This window comes from Megalopta genalis, chromosome 19 (assembly GCF_051020955.1).
Source record: "Megalopta genalis isolate 19385.01 chromosome 19, iyMegGena1_principal, whole genome shotgun sequence".
Taxonomy (NCBI): domain Eukaryota; kingdom Metazoa; phylum Arthropoda; class Insecta; order Hymenoptera; family Halictidae; genus Megalopta; species Megalopta genalis.
Genome location: NC_135031.1, coordinates 440,470 through 463,432, shown reverse-complemented (window position 1 = coordinate 463,432; position 22,963 = coordinate 440,470). Strand labels below are relative to the sequence as shown.

The 22,963-nt window shown below is 37.5% G+C and overlaps 1 protein-coding gene and 1 long non-coding RNA gene across 4 annotated transcripts in view; both read right to left on the bottom strand.

Annotated features, from left to right (window-relative positions):
* The window catches only part of LOC143260797 (vascular endothelial growth factor receptor 1-like), a 52,820-nt gene that overhangs the window by 1,570 nt on the left and 28,287 nt on the right, over positions 1 to 22,963 (bottom strand). Inside the window, exons 2-21 of the mRNA XM_076527390.1 lie at positions 8,236 to 8,369; positions 7,931 to 8,132; positions 7,633 to 7,766; positions 6,982 to 7,126; positions 6,649 to 6,797; positions 6,401 to 6,572; positions 6,183 to 6,309; positions 5,680 to 5,873; positions 5,446 to 5,612; positions 5,036 to 5,171; positions 4,653 to 4,796; positions 4,366 to 4,521; positions 4,157 to 4,296; positions 3,687 to 3,849; positions 3,502 to 3,614; positions 3,277 to 3,427; positions 2,310 to 2,534; positions 1,775 to 1,943; positions 1,165 to 1,402; positions 552 to 883 (exon numbers count right to left, since the gene is read on the bottom strand). Of these exons, the coding sequence (XP_076383505.1) occupies positions 552 to 883; positions 1,165 to 1,402; positions 1,775 to 1,943; positions 2,310 to 2,534; positions 3,277 to 3,427; positions 3,502 to 3,614; positions 3,687 to 3,849; positions 4,157 to 4,296; positions 4,366 to 4,521; positions 4,653 to 4,796; positions 5,036 to 5,171; positions 5,446 to 5,612; positions 5,680 to 5,873; positions 6,183 to 6,309; positions 6,401 to 6,572; positions 6,649 to 6,797; positions 6,982 to 7,024 (2,819 nt within the window). The 5' untranslated portion in view covers positions 7,025 to 7,126; positions 7,633 to 7,766; positions 7,931 to 8,132; positions 8,236 to 8,369. The remainder of the gene's footprint in view (positions 1 to 551; positions 884 to 1,164; positions 1,403 to 1,774; positions 1,944 to 2,309; positions 2,535 to 3,276; positions 3,428 to 3,501; positions 3,615 to 3,686; positions 3,850 to 4,156; positions 4,297 to 4,365; positions 4,522 to 4,652; positions 4,797 to 5,035; positions 5,172 to 5,445; positions 5,613 to 5,679; positions 5,874 to 6,182; positions 6,310 to 6,400; positions 6,573 to 6,648; positions 6,798 to 6,981; positions 7,127 to 7,632; positions 7,767 to 7,930; positions 8,133 to 8,235; positions 8,370 to 22,963) is intronic.
* Positions 10,363 to 21,000, bottom strand: LOC143260798 (uncharacterized). 3 transcript variants are annotated; one of them, XR_013035071.1, is made up of 7 exons: positions 20,621 to 20,800; positions 14,916 to 15,051; positions 14,387 to 14,654; positions 14,141 to 14,280; positions 13,499 to 13,634; positions 11,841 to 11,997; positions 10,363 to 10,520 (listed from the first exon to the last, which is right to left on the bottom strand). It is a non-coding gene; the product is annotated as an uncharacterized LOC143260798 (long non-coding RNA). The 3 variants fall into 3 exon arrangements; XR_013035069.1 differs by lacking the exons at positions 10,363 to 10,520; positions 11,841 to 11,997 and adding an exon at positions 12,007 to 12,815 and having other exon boundaries at positions 20,621 to 21,000; XR_013035070.1 differs by lacking the exons at positions 10,363 to 10,520; positions 11,841 to 11,997; positions 14,141 to 14,280; ... (1 more) ...; positions 14,916 to 15,051; positions 20,621 to 20,800 and adding exons at positions 12,007 to 12,815; positions 13,709 to 14,129.

Sequence of the window (22,963 nt, the reverse complement as noted above, 5' to 3'; positions counted from 1 at the left end):
GTTAGTTTAAGGGAAACCGAAAGCAGATAACTCGTCGCGAAGACTCTCAAAGCTGCAATTCCCGTCAGAGGAAGAACCACAAATGATGTAAAGCAGCTCGAAATTGTGTAGGTACTCAATGAGACGTCTTCATTAACATATGTTTTGAAAGTCAGAAATCTTTAATATGGTATTACACACGTGAGAGTCCAATAAATCCTCACCATTAGAAAACGTTACCTCCTTCTCATATTTATATTATACTAATTATATTGTATTATTATTTCATACTAATTTGAACAAATATACAATATATATATTTATTCAAATTAGTATAATATAATATATAATATATTATACATATTTTATATATTATATATTATTTTATATATTTTTATATTATATTATATATCTTGTCAAATCGATCCAAAATTTCCAGAAATGTCTCAGGAAGTAATAAGTGGCTTTTTGTATGCAAATTTTGAAAACTCGGTAAGCCAACTTGTTTTCGAATATAATTGAAAAAAACTGTTCCGATTCCTTTCCAAATCAAATATCTTGAGCCAACCTACACTTCAAGGGTGGCATATTCTGGCTGCTCCAATCTGTAACCCTCGATCAGCTTCTGATACACTGTTTCCGCTTCCATTCCCGGATACGGAGTCTCAGCCAGCGTGAAAAACTCCCACAGAACTATGCCAAACGTCCAAATGTCCGACTGCGAGGAGAAAATTCGATCTTTCATTGTTTCGATGGCCAACCACTTAATAGGTAATGGACAATCACTATTCTTTTTATACATTTCTTCTTTGTACAAACTTTTGGCCAGACCGAAGTCAGATATCTTCACCACATTGTCATCGGCCAGCAGGATATTTCTAGCGGCCAGGTCACCGTGCAGTATCTGCACATTTATTTTTCGGAAACGGTACATGCGATTAGACATTTGTTCAGCAACTTATTTCCAATTCAAATGAAATTTTGCAAAAATTATAGTTGTTCAATTATTATACATGAATGGACTATGGATTTTACGTGAAACGTAAGAAAATGTGAATAGTATAAGAAATGATTGATATTTTCATTTTCTTTTGATTAGAAGAAATGATTCGTTTGGAAACAGAAACTTTTTAAGTAATGTTGCTCTGATAGAATTATCTGCGAGAACAAGTGGCAGGAACTCACTCTCCTCTGGCCAAGATATTCCATTCCACGAGCCACTTGGAATGCCCAGGACAACAAATCCTGCGTGCAAATTGTTTTGAAATTAGAGTCCTTGCAGTCTCCCCGACAGATTGACCGTCCAGGTTGAGTAGAACCGCTATTAAGTACGGGATCATCTGCCGTCATATCGATGTCCTGGGGATCTATAGCTGTGGTGTGATACTGCACTGAATCGGATTCCGAATCCATAGATTTTACCCTACCGCGCAGACAGATGAGAACACAAAAGCGTCAACATCACAATCCCTTTCGTCGCAGTAATCGCGAGAAGCAAATAGTTACATCTCGATGCGTGAAACGACACTGCCACGCCCCTGTTAATTTAGTTAAGTGCATTTAATGTGATTTCAAATACCTAATTATAATTTTAAATTGGCTGAACTGTACAACAATTCGTTCTTTATAGAAATTAAAGCACATTAGCTAATTTGCATAACATTTTGAAATTCAACAATGACAGTGTTATTTGCTAAATATCGGATGTTCATTTACAACCACGTGAGATGGATTCTTCGTCATAGAGTTGTTAATAAATAAAAGGAAGCATATAAGAAAAATAATATTAATGAACCTGTTATTGCTGCGAAGATAGGCAAGTCTAGTCGATAGATCGAGATCGATACTGAGATCTAATTTGCCAGTAGCTTTATCGATCTGATTGATAAAGCTGTTTCTATGCCTCAACAAGTAATTATGCAAATTTCCAAATCGGCAGAATTCTACGATTACTAACAATTCACCTGTAGAATCAACAGAAATCACTTAAATAGACATGATATTTACTTAGACGATAAACAAACAAACTAACAATATCATAATTGATTTTGATTGTTGTAAAAAAAAATTCAGTGAATAAAATTGAACAAAAGTAATTTTGAATTAGCAAGAAATTTACAACTCCTCTAGCAGCATCAATCAACAAACTTTGAGAAGCCAAATAAAATAGTTATAGTAAATAAATAATTAAAAAAATGTCTTTAAGTGATCATTAATAAGCATCACATGAATATATGTACATGCTTTGATACTCGGTGCTAATTTATGTGAAAAATGGTACTTTTGTTTCTAGCGTACTCTAAATTAATTAGTGGGTAGAGAAGACATACGTTTCAAGATATTTCTTGTACAAGCGCCAAGAAGGTTGACAACATTCAGATGTTTGCCAAGATGTACCATGATCTTGAGTTCGCTGGCAAGTGCAGAGATATACATGAGATTGGGAGCACGGCGGACCATTTTTACCGCTACAGTAGTAACCGCCTCACCATCGCAAATGCCCAGAGCTTCCGCTTTCAAAACTACACCGAATGCGCCGCTTCCCAAATGTTTTCCTGTAGATTACGTAGTTATTTACTAAAAATTATTAGCAAAACCTACTCCGTTGAACTAACATTTTTATTAGTTTTTCAACACACGGCAGATGGTTCTTATAGAGCAAAATTTCGAACAAAAATCCAGAAGCCATTTTTCTAATCACGGAAAAAAGATCGAACTTTGAAGTGTACGAAATGATTTCTGAGCCAACTGTAAAAACCACATATTGTAGGAAATTAATGGATTGGGTAAAATAAGATGAATTCCAGCTGCTGATTTTTTAAATGTAAGTCGACGAAAGGCGACTGCGAATTGCTTCTATTCTCACTATGGTTCTCGTCGGCTTTTTACAAAGTGTCCACTTTGGAAGGTTTTTCAAGCTTCCAGAAAGTTAATTTTTGTGCGACTTATCTCCTGCGACGAGAAACATAAGGCGATGGTTATCGCAGGTACTTAACGTATCTCCTACCTCAGTACATATATCGCCTTGCAATGGTTATTTCTTAATTACGGTAGTTTTTTTAGATTTTCCACGGTATGACGATATATTTTTATATAACATTCAAACTATTTCAACATATTCAAACAATATTTAAATAAAGCAGATTTAATACACCAACATCATCAAACTTATTCTTATTTAATTTGAAAGTTATACGTCTGAGAACGAATTTTAGTAATAGAACAAAATATTACATAGTAAAAAAACACTTTATTTAAGAAAAGATGTCGAAAAAAAGATTTTTAATCGAAGCTTACCTAATTTCAACTTTTCTCTGGGAAATTCCCATTTCTTATCATAAGGGAGGAGATCTGCCTGATCGTCTACTGTCAAGTCCGGATTCAAACTCTCGACAGCTCCTTTCTCGAAATGCGTAAGACCAGCCTCCATTAATTCCTCTCTCATTATCTGCAACATCATAAAAATGGATGAGATTGTTTTACAATCAAATTGCATGGTGTAATACCACAAACCGAAATTACCCTATCACGGCGAACCCTCATGGCGACGTAGATCACCAGGATCAGAACGAGCACTACTAACATAACAACTAAAATAATCAGACCTACAGGTCTGTTACTTACAATTCCGAACCCTGTTAATTAAAACAAGTGTAAAGTAAATTTTCTTATTCTGCACGTTAACACTACACAATCTAACAAATTACCTTTTATCGTTATTCGTTGAGAAACTTCTACTTTCCCATTTCGATTCTCCGCCCGACACACGTACTCGCCGCTGTCGACTTCCAATGGATATTCCAGTTTAATTTTTTGGGAGTTATTGGAAAACTTATATTTTTCTTTATTAATTACCAACTGTGTTCCGTCCTGGAAAAATTATGTCAATTTTTAATGACTTGCATCAAAATAAAAATTTCCGAATATGATAAAACAATAAAATTGTAAATAACATAGACAGTAAAATATTGCACTGATTTAGAAATATAATATGTAGGAGTCTGACATATTTCTGACTTGTGTTCATAAGATCTAGGAGAGAATGTGTTGTCGATCGGCTGGGATAGTTTGATTGGTTAAAACAGTAGTCCGCAAAGTGAAATATCCGGGTTCGGATTCCGGCCCCGTTCTATCGAATCGGATTATCTCCTACAAGCTTTAACTCCTAATCGATTACCTTAAACCAACTGATGCTTGGTTTCGGCATACCATCCGCGAAACAGTGAAAATCTACTCTCTTGCGACCTTGTGTTTTAAGGTCAATGATTATCTCGTCTTTCTTCAAATTGGTATCGGTAATAATAGGCGCTCGTGCAGCTAAAACGAAAATAATATTATTCAACAATACATCACTGAATCTTTTTAGGAATTTGCATTTCCAATTACCCTTTACTTCCAAACGATATCCAGTAGATCGTGTCAAATTACCCGTGGATGTGCCTGTACAGATATATTCTTGCGAGTCCTCTATTTTCACGTTGTGTATCTTTAAAATTGATCTATACGTGAACTGCGTCTTCCCTCGATGGATAGAAATTCTGTCTAAAAGTTTAAACATATTATTTTCGGTTCGTTCAATTTCTTATTGCACTCTCTTTGTTGGTCTTTAAAATTAATTGTATAAAAGCACATTTTTGAAGCAATCTTAGCGTAAATATCGGAAGTAAAATTACCAGATTGTACTATTGGACCACTTTCGCTCCTCCAATCAAAAATGTCTAAATATTTAGGAATCGAAGCAGCACAGGTCAGCTCCCAGTTGTCATCCTCTGCTACTGGGTCCATCGTAAGAATAATACCAAATTCCCCGACTTCATCTAAAATATTTTGAAACACATTGTGGCATCTGAGTAACACGTATTTGTAGGAAAATGCCCATTAGGTAAGAATTACGTGAACATTCCGATAGCATAGTTAATGAGCATTTAACGAGACATATTATAACTAAATTAAGCAATTAATCAAAAACTTATTTCGTCTGCACACTTCGTCTAGCTCTAAAACAAAAGGATTCTGTTTTGTTAATCGTGAAAAGTGAATCTGGTCTCGTCCTTACCGGAAACGGACACTATTTCGGTGACATTTTCGCAACTAACATAGCTGCATGCGCTACAGGTGAGCTGGCCGGACATTTCAATGGTCGTCCATACTGTAGAGAGCAGATGAGTCACAGTTCCATTTTCACTAAAGTTCTGCAAATAATTTAATCTTGATTTAATAAATCGGTCGTAGTTGATGGAACGTGTTTAGACGGCCTTCAATCAATACTGAACCACCGAGTCGGTCAAGATGACCGATATCATATTTTTCACTTAAAAGTTACTGAAATCATGAACTCTCATTTATGGAAAATAACTAAAACAATATCTTCATTCAAGCATACATTATAACGAAAATAGTGTAAATTCTAAATACAATCAGTCATGTATTCGTGTTCGGTGAAGTAGGTGTTAAAACATTGCCCACCGTTAAGTACTCAAGAACGCCATCGTCGCAAGAAGGATAATTGAAGCATTTGCGGTAACTCCAGGTAATATTCGGCTTCGGAAACGCTTCCACATGGCATTCTACCTTTGCCACCTGATTGGGAAAGTAGTACAAGCTCGGTTTGCTCATGTACACTTTTGGTCCAGCTAGAAGATTCATTTTCAATTAAACCAAACAATTACATTTCGTTCATAAACAATAAAAGTAGCTTACCTATTATATCCAACGTAAAATTCAATGCTTCCATTTTGAACTGATTCCTGGCCTGGATGGAATATATTCCCATGTCATTTAAATCCAAATTGTTGATTCTGAATATCGGCTTACAACATGCATTGTCAATTGAAAATTTTGATTCCTCAGATGTCAACAAACTCGTTGTAATTTCGTCGCCATGTGTATTCAACCTGCAAAACGAAACTTTTGACATCGTAATATTGAAAAATTATAAGTGGACTGCAAATCTTTGTGCAATGTTATCATCTTCAGATTCAACTGGAAAAACCAGGAACTGCAGAGAAATAATGCGATCTAGTTTGCAAAATTTTCAGTTTCCTGTACTCGTTTAAAGAAATAACTAATCGAAGTTGGTCGTTTAAATGTGCGGTATTACTAATCGTGTTACTAATCCATAGACATAACGTGCATGGATGTTTTTACTCGTGCAGAGTATTCCAAAACTCAAATGCAATGTTATTTAAACAATTTCGATATACCATTTAAATTCAGGCAAAGGATATGCGTCTACGTCCACAACCCATTCCACTTCATCACCAATATGACGCGTATAGTATCTATTAGGATCCCGAGTTGTTAGCCTGATGAATGCATACAATAACCCATCTATAAATTTTTATCAATAATTTCAATTGAATTGTACAAAATGAAAACGCGCTATTCTTATATTCATACGAAACATCATGATCATACATACCATGCACCTGGACATACGTCTGTGAAATCTTCTCATACATAAACTTGTCAACTCTGCATTTGTAAATACCTTCGTCCTTGTAGGTTACGTTTGTGACTTTCAATAAGACCATCTTTTCAACCATGTAATTTTCAATAATCCGACTATCGTTCCAGGTAGTGACTCTGTCGCTCTGAAATATCAAGTTGTTGTATCGAATTCAACTCGGACGGGTGGTGCGAATAAAACTTGTATGTTAAGGTAAATACTAGTTGCTTTGGAATCCAAGAAGCATCATAGTAGTCTTGATCCCTCGAAGTAGTTATGATACACTTCAGGTATAGAGTTTCATCTTTTATTACGTGCAGCAATGTTTTATTGACAATTGTTGGGTCAGGTAGTATATTGCCGGCTAATTCTATGGTGAGAAAAATGTATTTCTATTATTCAATGACTTCCATTAATAAGTCAATTCTTTCTGTTTCAATTTGTTTCTTAGATTAATGGAGCTATTTTACTCAAATCAAAATTACAAAAGAATTGTTAAATAAGAATAAAAGAGCGTTTTCTCCGTGAGAGTATTGTTCAATAAGTATACTCACCCTGGAAATGTACTATATAATAGGCCTCTTGATCAGGAGCCATAATGCATTTGTAATCCCCAAAGGTTTCAAAGTCGGATGTGTTCACCGTAAATCCAATTTTTGGATCGAAAGTGTATCGTGAAACTACCTCACCGTTACCATTCTGCACAAGATATTTTATAATAATATAAAGACTTCTCGCACATTAACTGTACGTACTATCAATCTTGAAGCCTACGCAATTGTACCAGAACAAACAACCATTTATCTTTGTCCATGCTAGAACAAATCAATGCCAATCTTTTTCTGGTTAAAGAGGGTGTCCCATGATTATGTTAACACCCGGAAAGAAGTGATTTCTGAGGTCATTAACGAAAAATACTGACCAATGAGCAATCCAAAATTAATTAATAAAAATATTTAATATGTCTTATTTGATAAATATAGAGTTAATTATGCCCGAAAACAAACCAAAGTCACAGCAATTGGTTACTGCACACTAATCGACTCCACTACCTTACTCAAGTTTACAAGAAATCTTACGCAATTTCGTAATATCTGTCGACTGTCTACTATTTTTTTACTTAATTTGGTGAAAACGTTTTGTAGCTTCAATGTTACATTGTTTCGCAAAGTTCATGCTAGAAAATTTGTTAAGCAATCAAATACCTCTTCTCGATTGAACTTTCTAATTCGGACTTCCGCTCGTGGCGATGTTGGTCTACACGGAATGACAATGGTTTCGTCTAGATACGCCGTTATCAAATCAAAATTTGCTTGTTCTACAAATCGAACTGGTTCGGCTGAAACATAACAGTTGAACTCCTAAATTGCAGTGTAACTGCAGATGTAGTTCACTAAACATTTAGTTCACTAACATTGAGGAGTCTCCATAGTTCGACACTGATATTTCGGTCAATTTTTGTAGAAACCTTTACAATTTAATAGAAATCTGAAGTACACTTACACTTAACGTAGACATAAACCAAGCTGATTTCAGGGCCGTAATAATTATGTCTGGTAGTTAAAATGGGATGATATGAGCAACCATACCAACCAGTGTCCCCATAGAATGTACTCGGTCGACGAAAGTCGTACCAGTAGGTGCCATATTCATCTTGGGTTTTATTTATTTCGATGGGTGATGTATAATAAACAACTGTATAAGACTATTTTCAAAGCATATGTTACAATCACTGTCTTTACTTTGTAAACTTTAACTTTATATTTTTACTCTGTAAAACAATATTATCTTATTATTTTATTACTTACAAAATATGTTCGGTTAGTTGGATACGTGAAGAAAATGTCCGAGTTGCCAGAGCAATGTAGACGCAGAGGCTCGCCTTCTTTTATAATAATCTGGTCAGTTGTCGATGATATATTTGGTTTTAGGGCTGTTGAGTCTGGGAAGAAGAAAAAGAAACTTATTCGGTCAATAACGAAACGTAATAATTCTCACAATTCGTCTAATAAATGAAGTAAATAAATAAGATTCGACTGAGACGATAATTGGTTTATACATATATACGATTACTTAATTCAATTCAAACTTATAGATCGAAATGAATATTACAGTTATTTTATCAATGATATTATCTTAACAATGTCATTATACCGTGGTTAATCAGTATTTAGATCATATATATATTTTTTTGCTTGGTTTATAATCTACACTGATCTATCTAAATAATGTAACATGCTAACCACGCAACGATACGAATGGTGATACAATTTACTGGACGTCCTCGTTCTTAAATTGCCTCATAAATCCCTGGAAATGAATAACATTTATTGAAAATGGGTGCAAAATGAAACGTAATCTGGTACTGGTACTGGTACTTTCAGTAAAGAAACTGTCTTTATATTACGGCACGTGAAGAAGCTCATTACTGAACGAATCTTTAGCAGCGTCTGACTTTGGAACCCCGTAGATAAAAATTGTGGTTACCTCCATCTCTGATCTTGTTATGCTTGGACTCCACAGCCTTGAGATCATGAATCAACACATTGTATTATATAATTTCATATGTTTATTTAAAAGGCGATTCTGAGAACATTTATCTGTTTCTGCTCTTGGACAAAGAGTTCATTATGATGGTTATGTATTGATAATCCAATAGCGTTCTTATTTCACGAATAAAGATACAGCGAAAGTCTAGAAATGTGTCAAAGGTTTCACCGTTTATCCCGAACCAGTTGTACTATCTCGATCTTAATCGTTCCTATACTAATATAAGAAGAGAATTTTTGCTTCTTGTATCGTTTTACTACATTGACTTACGTTGACTTTGCTAACGGGAGAATGGAGTCTTCTTTGAGTATAGAAAATTGAAAAACATTCTGATTTGGTAATCTATGAAATCTGCATCACAAATCTGACTCTGTGTTGCAGGTTACAATGAGGTTACAATGCAATCAATAATGCTTGCATTTTATGTGCAATGCCTTCCTGATGCCATTATGCTTGATCGCGTGTAAATTATTAGAGAAAATTATGTCATTCACGGAAGTGTGAGGCACATACCCTTGCAAATGCAATATTTACAGGAAACCGCATAATCACAGGAAGAAACTGCGATAGGAAGCGGCCGGCAGATAAAGGTTGGGGAAGAACGTATGGTCTTGTAGAAATAAGCTACAATGCACAGAAATGCAATAGAAATAATATTCAATTTTCAACACTGTTGCTTAAAAGAACTCAAATATGCAACATCGCACACATATTACCCGAAACTTGTAACGTTCGAATATTCTGATTCGACCATACAATATCTCAATCTTCACGTCATTTCTGCAATACTTTCAACGTTAAAAATAGGACAAGCGTGCGCATAAATCACGCAATAACATTAGTAACGGAGTAATCATGCTCCAAAATAATCGGTTGCTTTTCGGACAATCGAGAGGCCGAGCACGGGTGGATGAAGCGGATTAGCAGATACATAGATCCGCGGGAACCAGATTTACTCTGACAGAATCTCAATGGAGATTATCTTAGTCATCTAACAAATATAATCAAAGAAGTGGTCTTTCGAGTTTTGTTGCTCACAATCACGTTGACTACATACTCGCGACATTGCACGCCGAATGCTTCATGGGCCACGGGTGAATGGATGTCAGATAAAGTTGCAATTACCTCTGCACAGGTATAAGAGAAGAACGACAGCAAAGAGGAACTGACGGCGGCGACACAGCATTTTTTCGCGATGCTCTCCTTGATGCTTCCTTTCTTCTATCTATCACTGAGCTTCGACTCTTTATATAATTGACAAGGCACCACGGAACGACATCCCACTGGTATACTCATTCGGCTTCTGGAAACACATCACTCATTGGCAAGGACTACAGCCTTAGTGTGCTGTCTCAGCTGAACGAACGAATTATAGTAACCTTTCTAGGATCTGACCACTTCCTAATCATTTTCTGACCGCCACTTATCAACGACAACCTCATCTTAATCATCGTTCGTCGTTATTTCGTATTCCGCTCGAAGCTGACCGCAACTTCTTTTGTCAGTGCAATCCACTGAGACTTGCCGCATAGTGGTGCCTTTCCTTGAAAATTAGTTTGAATTCATAACTTTGTCCGATTTTTATGAAAATCGACACTCTTATCTATTCATATGACTGATCTTGTATATGTTACAGAAAGTGTAAAGTGCAAAGTGCAAAACGAAAAATCAGACGTCACTCTGACATAAGCACTGTTTTTTATATATTTGTTATGATTTATTTGTTCTAAATACTATCTTTCTGTGACGTAAACAGGTTTGCATTAAAGGGGGAGCATTTAGTTGAGAATTAAATACTAGTAATTTTCCAAGTAAAATTTTGAGAAGATATATTTTTATAGTATTTTTTATGCAAAATCGAATTATGTACAAATTAATTTTCCAATTTTTGTTTCTGTGTAAGAAAAAAATGTTCTTTTGTGAAAACAAGTTCAGTAAACACAGTTCTTGCACAATTTTCTTCAATATCACGTCCATAAATCATAGTACGTGATCATAGTGTTGTAGGTCATTAATTCGTTTTAACATAAACTAGAATGCCGTATCGTAAACAATAGGTGTTAATACGCAAACATCAAAAACTCGAAGAAAATGAACGAAGAATCCATCAATCATAATATTTCTATCTTTGAACCAAATAAATTTGTTACGACACATTTTTTCATATAAACAAAATCAACAATGATATTTGAATGTGCAGGATAAAACAAACACCTACGCGTCAATGCGCGTGATGCGTGTTAGGTATGGAAATACTTTGTCGGATTTACTGACTTTGACCTATACTCTATACTATGTAAACATAGTGATCCAAGTGTACATCGGTAATTTCCATAATTTAGAAAGTGTTCGATCAAAAAATGGGTAGACTAAAGAAAAATAATGAAATAAATCGGAACAAATAAAGGAAACGATGGCAATATTATCGGAAGAAACAACATGCTGCAACGGATAGCAATAATGAAATTTTCAAGTTGAAATTTGTTCTATGATTTGTGTACGCGATTGTGTATGGATTTTGCAATCCAATAATTTTTTCACAAAAAGTTTTATTTGTTACTCAAAGATAGAAGTTGGGAAATTAATTTTTACACAATTCGATTTTGTGTAGAAGATACTATAGAAATATATTTTTTCAAATTTGGAGAATTACTAGTATTTGATTTTTTCAGCTGATTTTACGTTAATTTGAGTTAAGTACATATATAAAATCGTAAGGCTCGTAAAAACGTGAATAGTACCAAAAATGATTAATATTTTCATTTTCTTTTGATTATAAGAAATGATTCAGTTGGAAACAGAAACTTTCCGTATAATCCTGCTCGGATAGAATTATCTACGATAAGAAGTCGTAGAAACTCACTCTTCTCTCTTGCTGAGATATTTCCTTTCACGCGCTACTTGGAACGCCCAGGACAATAGATCCTGCGTAGAAATTGCTTTTAAATTAGAGTCCTTGTAGTCTCACCGACAGTTGGACCATTCAGGTTGAGTGGAACCGTTATTAAGTACGGGATCATCTGCCGACATACCGACGCTCTGAAAATCTGTAGCAGTGACGTGACACTGCACTGAATCAGATTTCGAATTACGGTTAATAATGGCAAGATATGATAATTCCGCAGATTTTTCACTATTGCACAGACAGAGAAGAACAAGAAAGTAATTTCATCGTGTTAATCACCGGAAGCAAGCAGTTGCATTAATTTAGTTAAGGTGATTTCGAATACCAATAATTCGTTCGTTAGAGAATGAAAAGGACACTAGCAAACCTATTTTAGCAGCCCGGACGCTACCTGGTCCCGGGAAACTCTGACTTTCTTTAAAATCCATAATTTTTACCAGGACTCTGTGCAAGCCTGCTTGTGGTGGCTCTTTTTTAAACAGATCTGGCAACCAGACTCGTCCGGGTTAACGCCGTCATTCCAGTGATGGTCTTTGGCTCACGACGGGTCCGACTATCTCAGTTACAGTTACAGTTATCTGATGGCCGACCTCGCACGATCAAAGGTTAGTCCAGTTTCAATAAAGTTATTGCGTTTTAAAAGATGTACGATCACTTTTGTGGGACACTGTACATACTTCGATACTGGGTGCTAATTTATGTGAAGAATGGTATATTTGTTCCTATCATACCCTAAATTAATTAATGGATAAGAGATGTACGTTTCAAGATGCTTTTTGTACAAGCTCCAAGAAGGTTGGCAACAGATATATGAAAGATTGGGACCACGGCGGACAATTTTTACCGCTACACTGGTAACCGTCTCCCATTCGCAAATGCCTAGAACTTCCGCTTTCAAAACTACACTGAACGCGCTGCTTTCCAGGTGTTTTCCTATAAATCACATAATTATTACCGAAAATTATTAGCAAAACCTACTCCGTTCAACTAACAATTTTATTAGTATTTCAACACACCGAAAATGGTTCTTATAGACCAAAATCGAACTTTGAAATGTACGAAATGATATCTGAGCCGACTGTAAAAACTACATATTGTAGGAAATTAATAGGTGAAATAGGATGAACTCCAGCTGCCGATTTTTTAAATATAACTACTCTTCGACGTTACCCGTTTTACCGTCGAGATACGATTGAGGACTATTTTCGTTCAAATTAACAAAGTGTCAGTTTTGGAAGGTTCGTCAACCTTCCAGAAAGTTAATTTTTGTGCGACTTGACGAGAAGTCAGCTTTGATCTCCTGTGACGAGAAGCATAAAGCGATGGTAATCGCAGAAATCATATCGCTGTACAGTTATTTAATATATTTCCTACCTCAGTACAGATATCGCCTTACAATGGTTATTTCTCAATTATGACGGTATATTTTTATATAACATTCAAACTTTGAACGTGTTTAAACAATGTTTAAATTAAGCAAATTTAATATGCCAACTTCATTGAACTGATTCTGATTTATTTTGAGAATTATACGTCTGAGAACGACTGTATTCAGCAGTAGAAAGAACTTTTATTCAACGCAAAATATCGAGAAAAGATTTGTAATCGAAGCTTACATAATTTCAACTTTTCTGTAGGAAATTCCGATTTCTTGTTTATCGTCTATTGCCAAGTCCGGATTCAAACTCTCGACAGCTCCCTTCTCGAAATACGTAACAGCAGTCTCCATTAATTCCTGGACTCCTTCATTACCTGCAACACCGTAGAAATTGGGGAAATTGTTGTGCAATCAAATGGCACGGCGTATTACCATAAACCGAAGTTACCCTATCACGGCGAACCTTGAGGGTGTAGTAGATCGACAGGTTAGCTATCACTGCTAAGATGACAAGTAAAATGATCACACCTACAGAAATGTTAGTTACTATCCTGGGTGTGAAATTTCTTACTCAAATTATCTTTTATCGTTATTCGTTGAGAAACATCTACTTTTACAATTCGATTATCCGACATATGTACTCGATGTTGCCGACTTTCAATAGATATTCTAATTCAAGTTTTTGCGAATTATTGGAAAACATGTATTTTTCATAGCTAATTACCAACTGAATACCGTCCTGGCAAAATTAGGTCGATTTTCAATAACTTGCATCAAAATAAATTTCCGAATATGATAAAACAGTAAAAGAGTAAATAAAATATACACGATAAAATATTACTCTGATTTATAAATATAATATTAACTCCTAATCGATTACCTTAAACCAACTGATGCTTGGCTTCGACATTCTATCCGCGAAACAGTGAAAATCTACTCTCTTGCGACCTCGTGTTTTAAGGTCAATGATTATCTCGCCTTTCTTTAAATTGGTATCGGTTATAATAGGCGCATGTGCAGCTAAAACGAAAATAACATTATTCAACAATACATCATTGAATCTTTTTAGGAACTTGCATTTCCAATTACCCTTCATATCCAAGTGATATCCAATAGGTCAAATTACCTGTGGACATTCCTGTATAGATATATTCTTACGTTGTGTATCTTCAAAATTCATTTATACGTCTTTTCAGTTCGTTCGATTTCTTGGTGTTTGAAATTAATTATATAAAAGTAACACGATGTTAGCGGAAATATCGGAAATGGAATAACCAAATTGTACTTTCGCTTCTCCAATCAAAGATGTCCAAATAATTATGAATCGAAGCAGCCCAGATCATCCTCTGCTATTGAATCCATCGTGAAAATGATACCAAATTATCCGACTTCATCTGAAATATTTTGAAACACATTGTAGCATCTAAGCAACACGTATTTGTAGGAAAATGTCGATGAAGTAAGAATTACGTAAACATCCTGATAGCATAGTTAATGAGCATTTAACGAGTCATATTGTAACAAAGTTATAAGCAAAAACTTATTTCGTCCCTTAATACTTTTATAACATTGTTCAATAAATTTTGTACGCTACCTCTAATGCAAAAGCATTCTGTTTTATTAATCGTAAAAAGTGAATCTAATCTCGTTTTTACCAAAAACAGACACTATTTCAGTGACATTTCCGCAACTAACATAGCTGCACGCGCTGCAGTTGAGCTGGTCGGACATTTCAATGGTCGTCTATACTGTAGAGAGCAGATGAGTCACAGTTCCATTTTCACTAAAGTTCTGCAAATAATTTAATCTTGATTTAATAAATCGGTCGCAGTTGATGGAACGGACTTCAATCAGTACTGAACCACCGAGTCGGTCAAGATGACCGATATCATATTTTTCACTTAAAAGTTATTGAAATCATGAACTCTAATTCATGGAAAATAACTGAAACAATATCTTCATTCAAGCATACATTATAACGAAAATAGTGTAAATTCTAAATACAATCAGTCATGTATTCGTGTTCTGTAAGATTATTAAGTTAAAGCACTGCGTAGCGTTAAGTACTCAAGATACCATCGTCACAAGAAGAGTTTCCAGATGGTATCCTACCTTTTCAACCTAATTAGGGAAGTTGTAAGAGCGCGGTTTGCTCATGTACAATTTTTAATAAGTGAACTGAAGATCTTTATACAAAGTGATCATTTAGAGCATAGATTAGGGAAAAACAGGAACTGCAGAGCAGTAACGTAACCGAATTCTTAAAGTGTTTAGTGTCGTCCATCCCTTTCTATGACAAACCCATGCCGGGACAAAAAAGAAAAATATATTTAAAATTAACGTAATTTTTATTTATTCAACATTACAACCAATGTGTTGTTTCTATACAATCTTGCAAAATATCACTATAAATATATACAAATGAAATAGAATTACATTTCGCCAGTCTAAATAATTTTATGAAAAAAAAGAATTTTATGGAAATACAGTAAGACTAAAAAATCTGTTACGTTTTCGAGAAAATCAAGATTAAAAATTTGCTAAGATACGGTTCTCCGAGTGACGTAAATCGCCTATATAGTCGGAAGGGTGTATGTAGAAAGCAAATTTTCAAACTTGATTTACTCGAAAAAGAAAAAGTTTCTTATAAGGATTCACTCGGTGCCCGCTTGTACATAGCTTCAAGAACATCCTGTACTTTTTGCAGAAGTAGTAAAAGAATATTTTCCTCGAGAAAAATATCGCGTTTTGGATTGTCCAGTAAGGTCAAAATTGTTGCCACATGAAAAAAATGTTTTCAAGATAAGTGGGAGTAATTAGAGCAAAAATTTATAAATCTTTGCCAAAGATAATGATGACTGTTAACAACCGTAAAGGTTATTTACATAAAAATTCTTTTTTTTTTTAAATAAAATTATTTAGATTTGCAAAATGTAATTCTATTTCATTTTTGTAAGTTTATAGTGGTATTTTGCAAAATTGTATACAAACAAAACCTTGGTTGTAATATTAAATAAATAAAAATTACGTTAACTTTAAAGTGTGCTATCTTTTGTTCCGAACGGTAAAATACGCAGCCTGTCTATACGAAAGAACTATCGAGAGTTAGTCATTTTAATGTGTAGTGTCATTAAATTTCCATGTATTGTATAAAGTAATTGATTCTTTTCGGTCCTACAGAGTATGTACTCTAGAAATATAATGAGATGTTACTTAAACAATTTCGATATACCGTTTTGTTTAGGCGAAGAATACGCTCCTACAATGTTTATGGTGTATGTTAGAAACCCGAGTTATCTTGATGAATGGATCGATCGACTCTAAACATTCAATAAGCAGAAATTGCGAAGAATGATGCTGGTCTTATGCGCGGGACATACAATAACCAGTCTATAAAGGTCGATTCACATCTACGTGCCAGGCTCGGGCGTGCTCCAAGGCCGACCAAGGCCGAATCATCCTTACATTTGATTTATCATACATTGGAGTGTTCACACTACGCGTGCCGTGCTCGCGGCGTGCCAGACCGTCCGGCACCGTCCAAACGTGTCCACACATGCAGACAGGCTCGGGCCAAACTTGTTTCGTCACTAATCAAAACAAAACGAGACGGAACTACGAAACTGTTACCATGTGGACAGAGTGCGCAATCTTTCGTGCACGCGTTGCCGACAAATACTTTCTCGGCCTGCTTTTTTTTTTATTAACGTGGGGGTAATGCGGGGTTTGACCCGCTAAAACCCCCACGGCGGCCTAGGGCGCTGGCGATTAGCGGGGGAGCCACGGGAACTCTCAAAAAACACAACCGCGGCTCCCCCTCGCCTGGCCGGCCACCAGGATGGAATGGCGGTGGCCGGCCGCGTCCCGGGTGGGAGATTTATCCCCCCCCATGAATCATCTTGATTCGGTGGTGCGGGGGACCGCACCACACACCGCTTCGTCACTCCCAATATGGGGAGGACATCTTCAGTTGGCGGGCGGCGGGCAATTAAACCAGCATAATCTGGTACACCCGCCGCCCGCCTATTCTCAGCTGCTCGGGGGGGGGGGCTCTAGGCGTGGGCGCACACGCCGCAACCCCCGCTCACGGCGACCCCGCTCGGCAGCCTCCTTCTGCAACATTACTTGTTCGCAGAAGGCGATGGCTGCCGCCCATTTTCTCGGGCTCTCCAGCATGGCCCCAACTAAGCTGGAGAGAGCGAGGTCGCGACCAACTTCCCTTCTTAGGACTCGGCGCAGCACTGAAAAGGCGGGGCATACCTTCAGTGTATGCTGCGCCGAGTCCTCCTCCGCGCCACAGTGGTGGCACACCGTCATCGCTTCCCGACCGATGCGACACAGGTAGACACCGAAGCAGCCATGCCCGGTGAATACCTGCATCGCACGGTAGGAGAGCCTGCCAAACCGCCTCTCCCGCCACGAGGTGAAGTGTGGCAGGAGAGCCCCGGGGACGCACTCACCGTCATGGGAACAAAGCTCCGCATGCCATCTGGCGAGCGCTAGTCCCCGGGCCCGGAGCTCGAAGCACTCGACCGCCTCCTGTTCCGGCGGGTCCCCCCGAGCCCGGCCGGCGATGCATATGCGCCTATACACATAGGCGCGCATCGCCGCCTGCAGCTCGAAGGGAATTTCGCAACATATTGCTGTTGCGCCGGCTTGCCCTCGCGTACGGCGCCCAAATCGGGGCGCCGTATAATGCCACGGACCGCACCACGCCTAGGTATAGGCGACGCACCATATCGCCCGGTCCCCCGAGATTGGGCAACAGGCGGTCTAACGCAGCCACCGCCCTCTCAACTCGGGGGACGAGGCGGCCGAAATGCGCTCCGAACCTCATATCGTTCCGATACTTCCATCTAGCTGTTTTTTTTCAAAAGTGTCTACAAAACCGATCCTGGGTAAAGTTTTCGTGCTGGACATAGAACTCGCAAAAATACAAAAATATTGCGGAGAAACTACGCACGTCGGCACTTTTTTAAACTTCGACGTTAATGTATAGTTATGTAGGACCAAAAAGGCCGATTGGAACTTCCTAAAATTTTTACTTTTTATGCAATACCCCATTTTTGTCGAAAATACTGGGTTTCTACAAGAGCTCGTTTTTTTTCGAAAACTGAGAATGATGGAGCAATTCGGTTTTCGGATTCTTGTTCGGGGAGTGAAGCTCTACAAGAATTTCATAGTGGCTATAGGAAATCAAAAATCGTGACGGACAGTGTAATTAGCGGCTTTTTTACGAGTTATTAACGGAAAACAGTGACCAATGAGCGAACGAAGCCCAGTTTCGCTCATTGGCTTGGTTGGCTCGTGCCAGCTGACCTCGCCTCTCATTGGTCAGTTTTCCGTTAATAACTCGTAAACAAAGCCGCGGATTACATTTGCGCTATGGGAATACAGTAAATTCTCCTTAATTGACGATCAGCTTGGAAACAAAAATGGACAATTTAGGAAAGAAGTACGATTAATCGAGCTTTGCTGTTCACTTTTATAATTGTTGACAATCGGTAACTATGAAAACGAGCCGCAAGGCTCGAATAATTGTACCTCCTTTTCCCAAATTGTCCATTTTTGTTTCCAAGCTGAGCGTTAATTAGGGATAATTTACTTTTCGGACACCCTGTATGTGAAGATAGATACTTGTGGCGTTAAAATCCAAAATATATCATAGTCCTCAACGCCCCCATACTATTTGTGGTACACTTCATGTATAAAGATTCGGATAATTGGTTTGGGCAGTGTATTCCTCCCTACATGAAACAAATCGTAGCTTGTTAAAAGTCTATAGACTGTAACATACGGGGAATCTTCCCACGTATTTTTTATATTCCTTCCTGATGGCATACGCCAGGCTGGCGCCAGCCAGCCGGGGGTGGATTTGTATATCGTGAGACGAGTACCTCCGAGGGGGTACGACGACGAACGTTCTGGAACCGGACCACGTAGCAACACCCCCACTACCATTTTTCTACAAAATTTTAGTATATAAAGGGCTCAAACGCGACCGGGAATCGGGCTAGTTTCGTGACATTCGTCGAGACGCAAACATTAGCAAGATGGAGTTAAATTCTCTTTTAACCAAATCTTCGTGGTAACAACCTAGAATCGAAACCCCCCGCCGGCTCAGTGCGAAAAACTGAGAGCGCGTTTAGAGTCCGCAAACACACACTCACACTTGTTAAACTCAGCGCGCAATAAATAAATTAGTTTCTACCAGTTTTTTGGTTTCTACTTCAATTATTACCATCTCCTGCTTCGAACCAGTAGTAGGTAAGAACCCACCAAGGTATACCTCAGCCGCTCGAGGTATATATATATATATATATATCCTTATTTCTTTTTAACAAAGTTACGAGACACCCTAACACCAATTTCTCCAACCACCTTATCCTAACCCCTTTGAAGGTAGCCATCCGTGTCGATATAAACATCGGCTAGTCTACGCACCTCATCCTAACCTAAAAGGTAGCCACTCGTGTCGAAATAAACATCGGCTGGTCTACGCACCTCATCCTTAACCTAAAAGGTAGCCACCCGTGTCGCAATAAACATCGGCTGGTCTACGCACCTCATCCAAAAAGATTCCAATAGCATGCAACCTCCGGCCACCCAAACTGCCTGGCCCTCGGCTCGTAACAAGACGTTCGTGAAAAAAGAACGTTTTCTAAATCTATTGCAAGAAAAATGTACTTCATTTATTCAGTAACTTTTATTAATAATTCAATTCCTTCTATTTCAATTTCTTTCTTAGATTAATGAAATTAATTTAGATTAACTTTCTTTCTCTCATAATTTTACTAAGATAAAAGTAATAAAACGATTGTAAAATAGTAAAAGTGCGTCTTCTACATAGAAATCTTGTAAAGTAGGTTTCGTATACTCACACTGCACATTTACAATATAAGAGACATCTTCATCAAGAGCGAATCAAATTTTCGATCGAAAATAGTAGTGAAACCAAACTTCTTATTCTGCACAATGTATTTTATTAAACAACCTTCCCCATACTAACTGTTCATATTATCCATCACGAAGCCTACGCAATTGTACCAAAACAAACAACCATTTATCTTTACTATGACTAGACTGCTCTGTATATATTCATACACAAAAACTTTGTACACATCCATGGTTTTAAGAAACACTAGAAATTCAGGATTGTCTTATAATTTTATCGCGGTGTGTATGTTGTCACGTCCTGCGACTAAAGTACACCCGAATTCGGTAAGCTCACGCCTTGCCGGGTCGAGAAAAATTTTGAGCGCTCGGCCCTTCAACTTTAAAATCCGAAAATGATCAATCACGAAATACGAATCAAATGTTCACAAAAGACAACAAAAGACACAAAAAATTATAAACTCACCACGAACGAGAATCACAGCTCGCCAAGACAATCGAAGACAATCGAATAAGCACCCGTAGAAACAGAAACTGAAAGTAAAAATAAACGAACTGTGATTGCACTTGCGACTGGTCTTAGCTAATACTATTGTACCGCACTGTCTAGAACCTAAGATTTAACTGACGCGATGGCCCAGCGAACGTAGCCATCCCCGCCAACAAGTATCCCCATACCATTCAGTCGCTCTGGTGATAGCAATACACTGGTGGAAAACGCGAAGCAAACGTGACTGCAATAAGCATCAGCGCGCCAGCGGATACAGATAGGAAAGGTATGCAGCGAGATGAGGCACGAAGACTCGGTCTCACGAAGCAGACGTGACTGCGATAAGCACCTGCGCGTCAGCGGATGCAGATAGAAATGGAATGCAGCGAGACAGACCGCGAAGTAGAACCGCTCAGTAGGACCGCTCAGTCGCACGAGAGCCCCCACCTGTTTGACCACTGACTGCGCTCTATAAAAACACTGGCGAGGACCACAGTAGTCAGTCAATCAAACAGAAGTCAAAGAGTTCGTTACGTTTCCACACAAAATCTTCAAATTAATTATCAACGTCGAATAATATACATTAAGGTAACTTATATAAATATTGTAAAACTCAGTGCATGGTTTAATGTTCTAACGCCGACTTTGTATTATTAATAAATTGAATTGGTTTTTGTAAATTAATTCAAACTGTATTCGGACGTTTCAATTTTACTAAATATCAATCGATCAAGTGTGATTCTTATTATTTACCTCTCAGGACTGGCATTTATCCTGCGTCCAAGTGACGCTTATACGTGCCAACCTCTCTGCGTCCAAGTGACGCTTATACGTGCCAACCTAGCTGCGTCCAAGTGACGCTTAAGGTAAATGATACTGAGAGGTGGATAATAAGAATCAATATATATATTATCGAAGGGTCCATGCATTGAAAAAGGAATTCTATGTTAAATTTGAACAACGGCTACGTGACATCGGAAGGGAACTGGCTGAAGAGTCTCTGAAACCTAATCCGATCCCGGACTCTCCTCCGTCTGTAGAGATTTACGACCCAGTGTCGGCTAAAGAACGGGCCAATGACGACAATATCGAGATACTGTTTGAAAATGAAAATCAACACGACCCTGATTGGGATCCCGAATATTTTAATATAAATTTACTAAACATTTAATAACTTCGACAATTAAAGTTAATTTTGTTTTTGTTTTAATAAACCAGTACAATAGAGTCTTGGATGGGTGGTAAAACCATTTATTTCTTGATTCCCTTTAATGTCCCGAACCGCAACCGGTGTAAGCAGGCAGGTTCGAAACTGCAAACACACAATCCATTCATTCATTTATTCAATTCAACGATCGTAACAATGTACAGTTACTCACAAAATTGATCATACATCTTCTAAAATGCAATAACGTTTTTAAAACTGGACTTGAACTGTTTTCAGATGATAACGGAATTAGTTTACCAGACGATAATCAAAATGCTTTTTTTAAATTTTGCTATTACATGGAATGACAACAAAAGTAAAAAAATTCTTGTTTTTAACTCTTTTATCGTGCTGCAAATTTTATCGAAATCGGTTAACCCAGAGACGCGCTACAAGCATTGAAAGATTTAATAAAAAACTGCAGTTTCTGGTCAAAATCGTGACAAAACTGCGATTTTTGCCGGTTTTAATTGGTTATAACTCCTAACAACGTCAACCGATATCAATAAAATTTTCAGAACGCATATATGTTATCGAGATCTATGAGAGGCATTTTTTAAATTTTTTGTTATAGGCTCAGATAAAAAAGTTAAAAAACGAGAGTTTTTTTATTTTTATTGTTATTCCAAGTTTTTAAATTTAGTGAAAGCATTTTGGTCATCGTTTGGTAGACTCGTTCCACTATCATCTGAAAAAAGTTCAAGTCGCTTAATCCAGTTTTTAAAAAGTTATTGCGTTTTAAAAAGTGTATGATCAATTTTGTGAGTAACTGTATATTGTATTAAACCTTAAAATTGATATCGACTGTCGTAAACTATGCATATATGAACACCCTTTGTTGCGCACGGCACAAAATTAAAGCGCCGGAAGTCGTGAGGAGACGACACGCGATTTATTGATTCGGACTCCACAGTCCTTTGGTTTACAATCTTTGGAGCACGGCTCCGTTCGACGTATGATTGGAAGCACGGCTTCGAAAGAACTATAAAATTGAAGCACGGCTTCGGATAGGCGCAAGGGGCGCTAAATTAAACTTGACTGTTCACGATATCTCGGAGAATCCCCCGTTATCAAATTTGCGGCAGTATATATAGACACCTGGCCGATGTTCA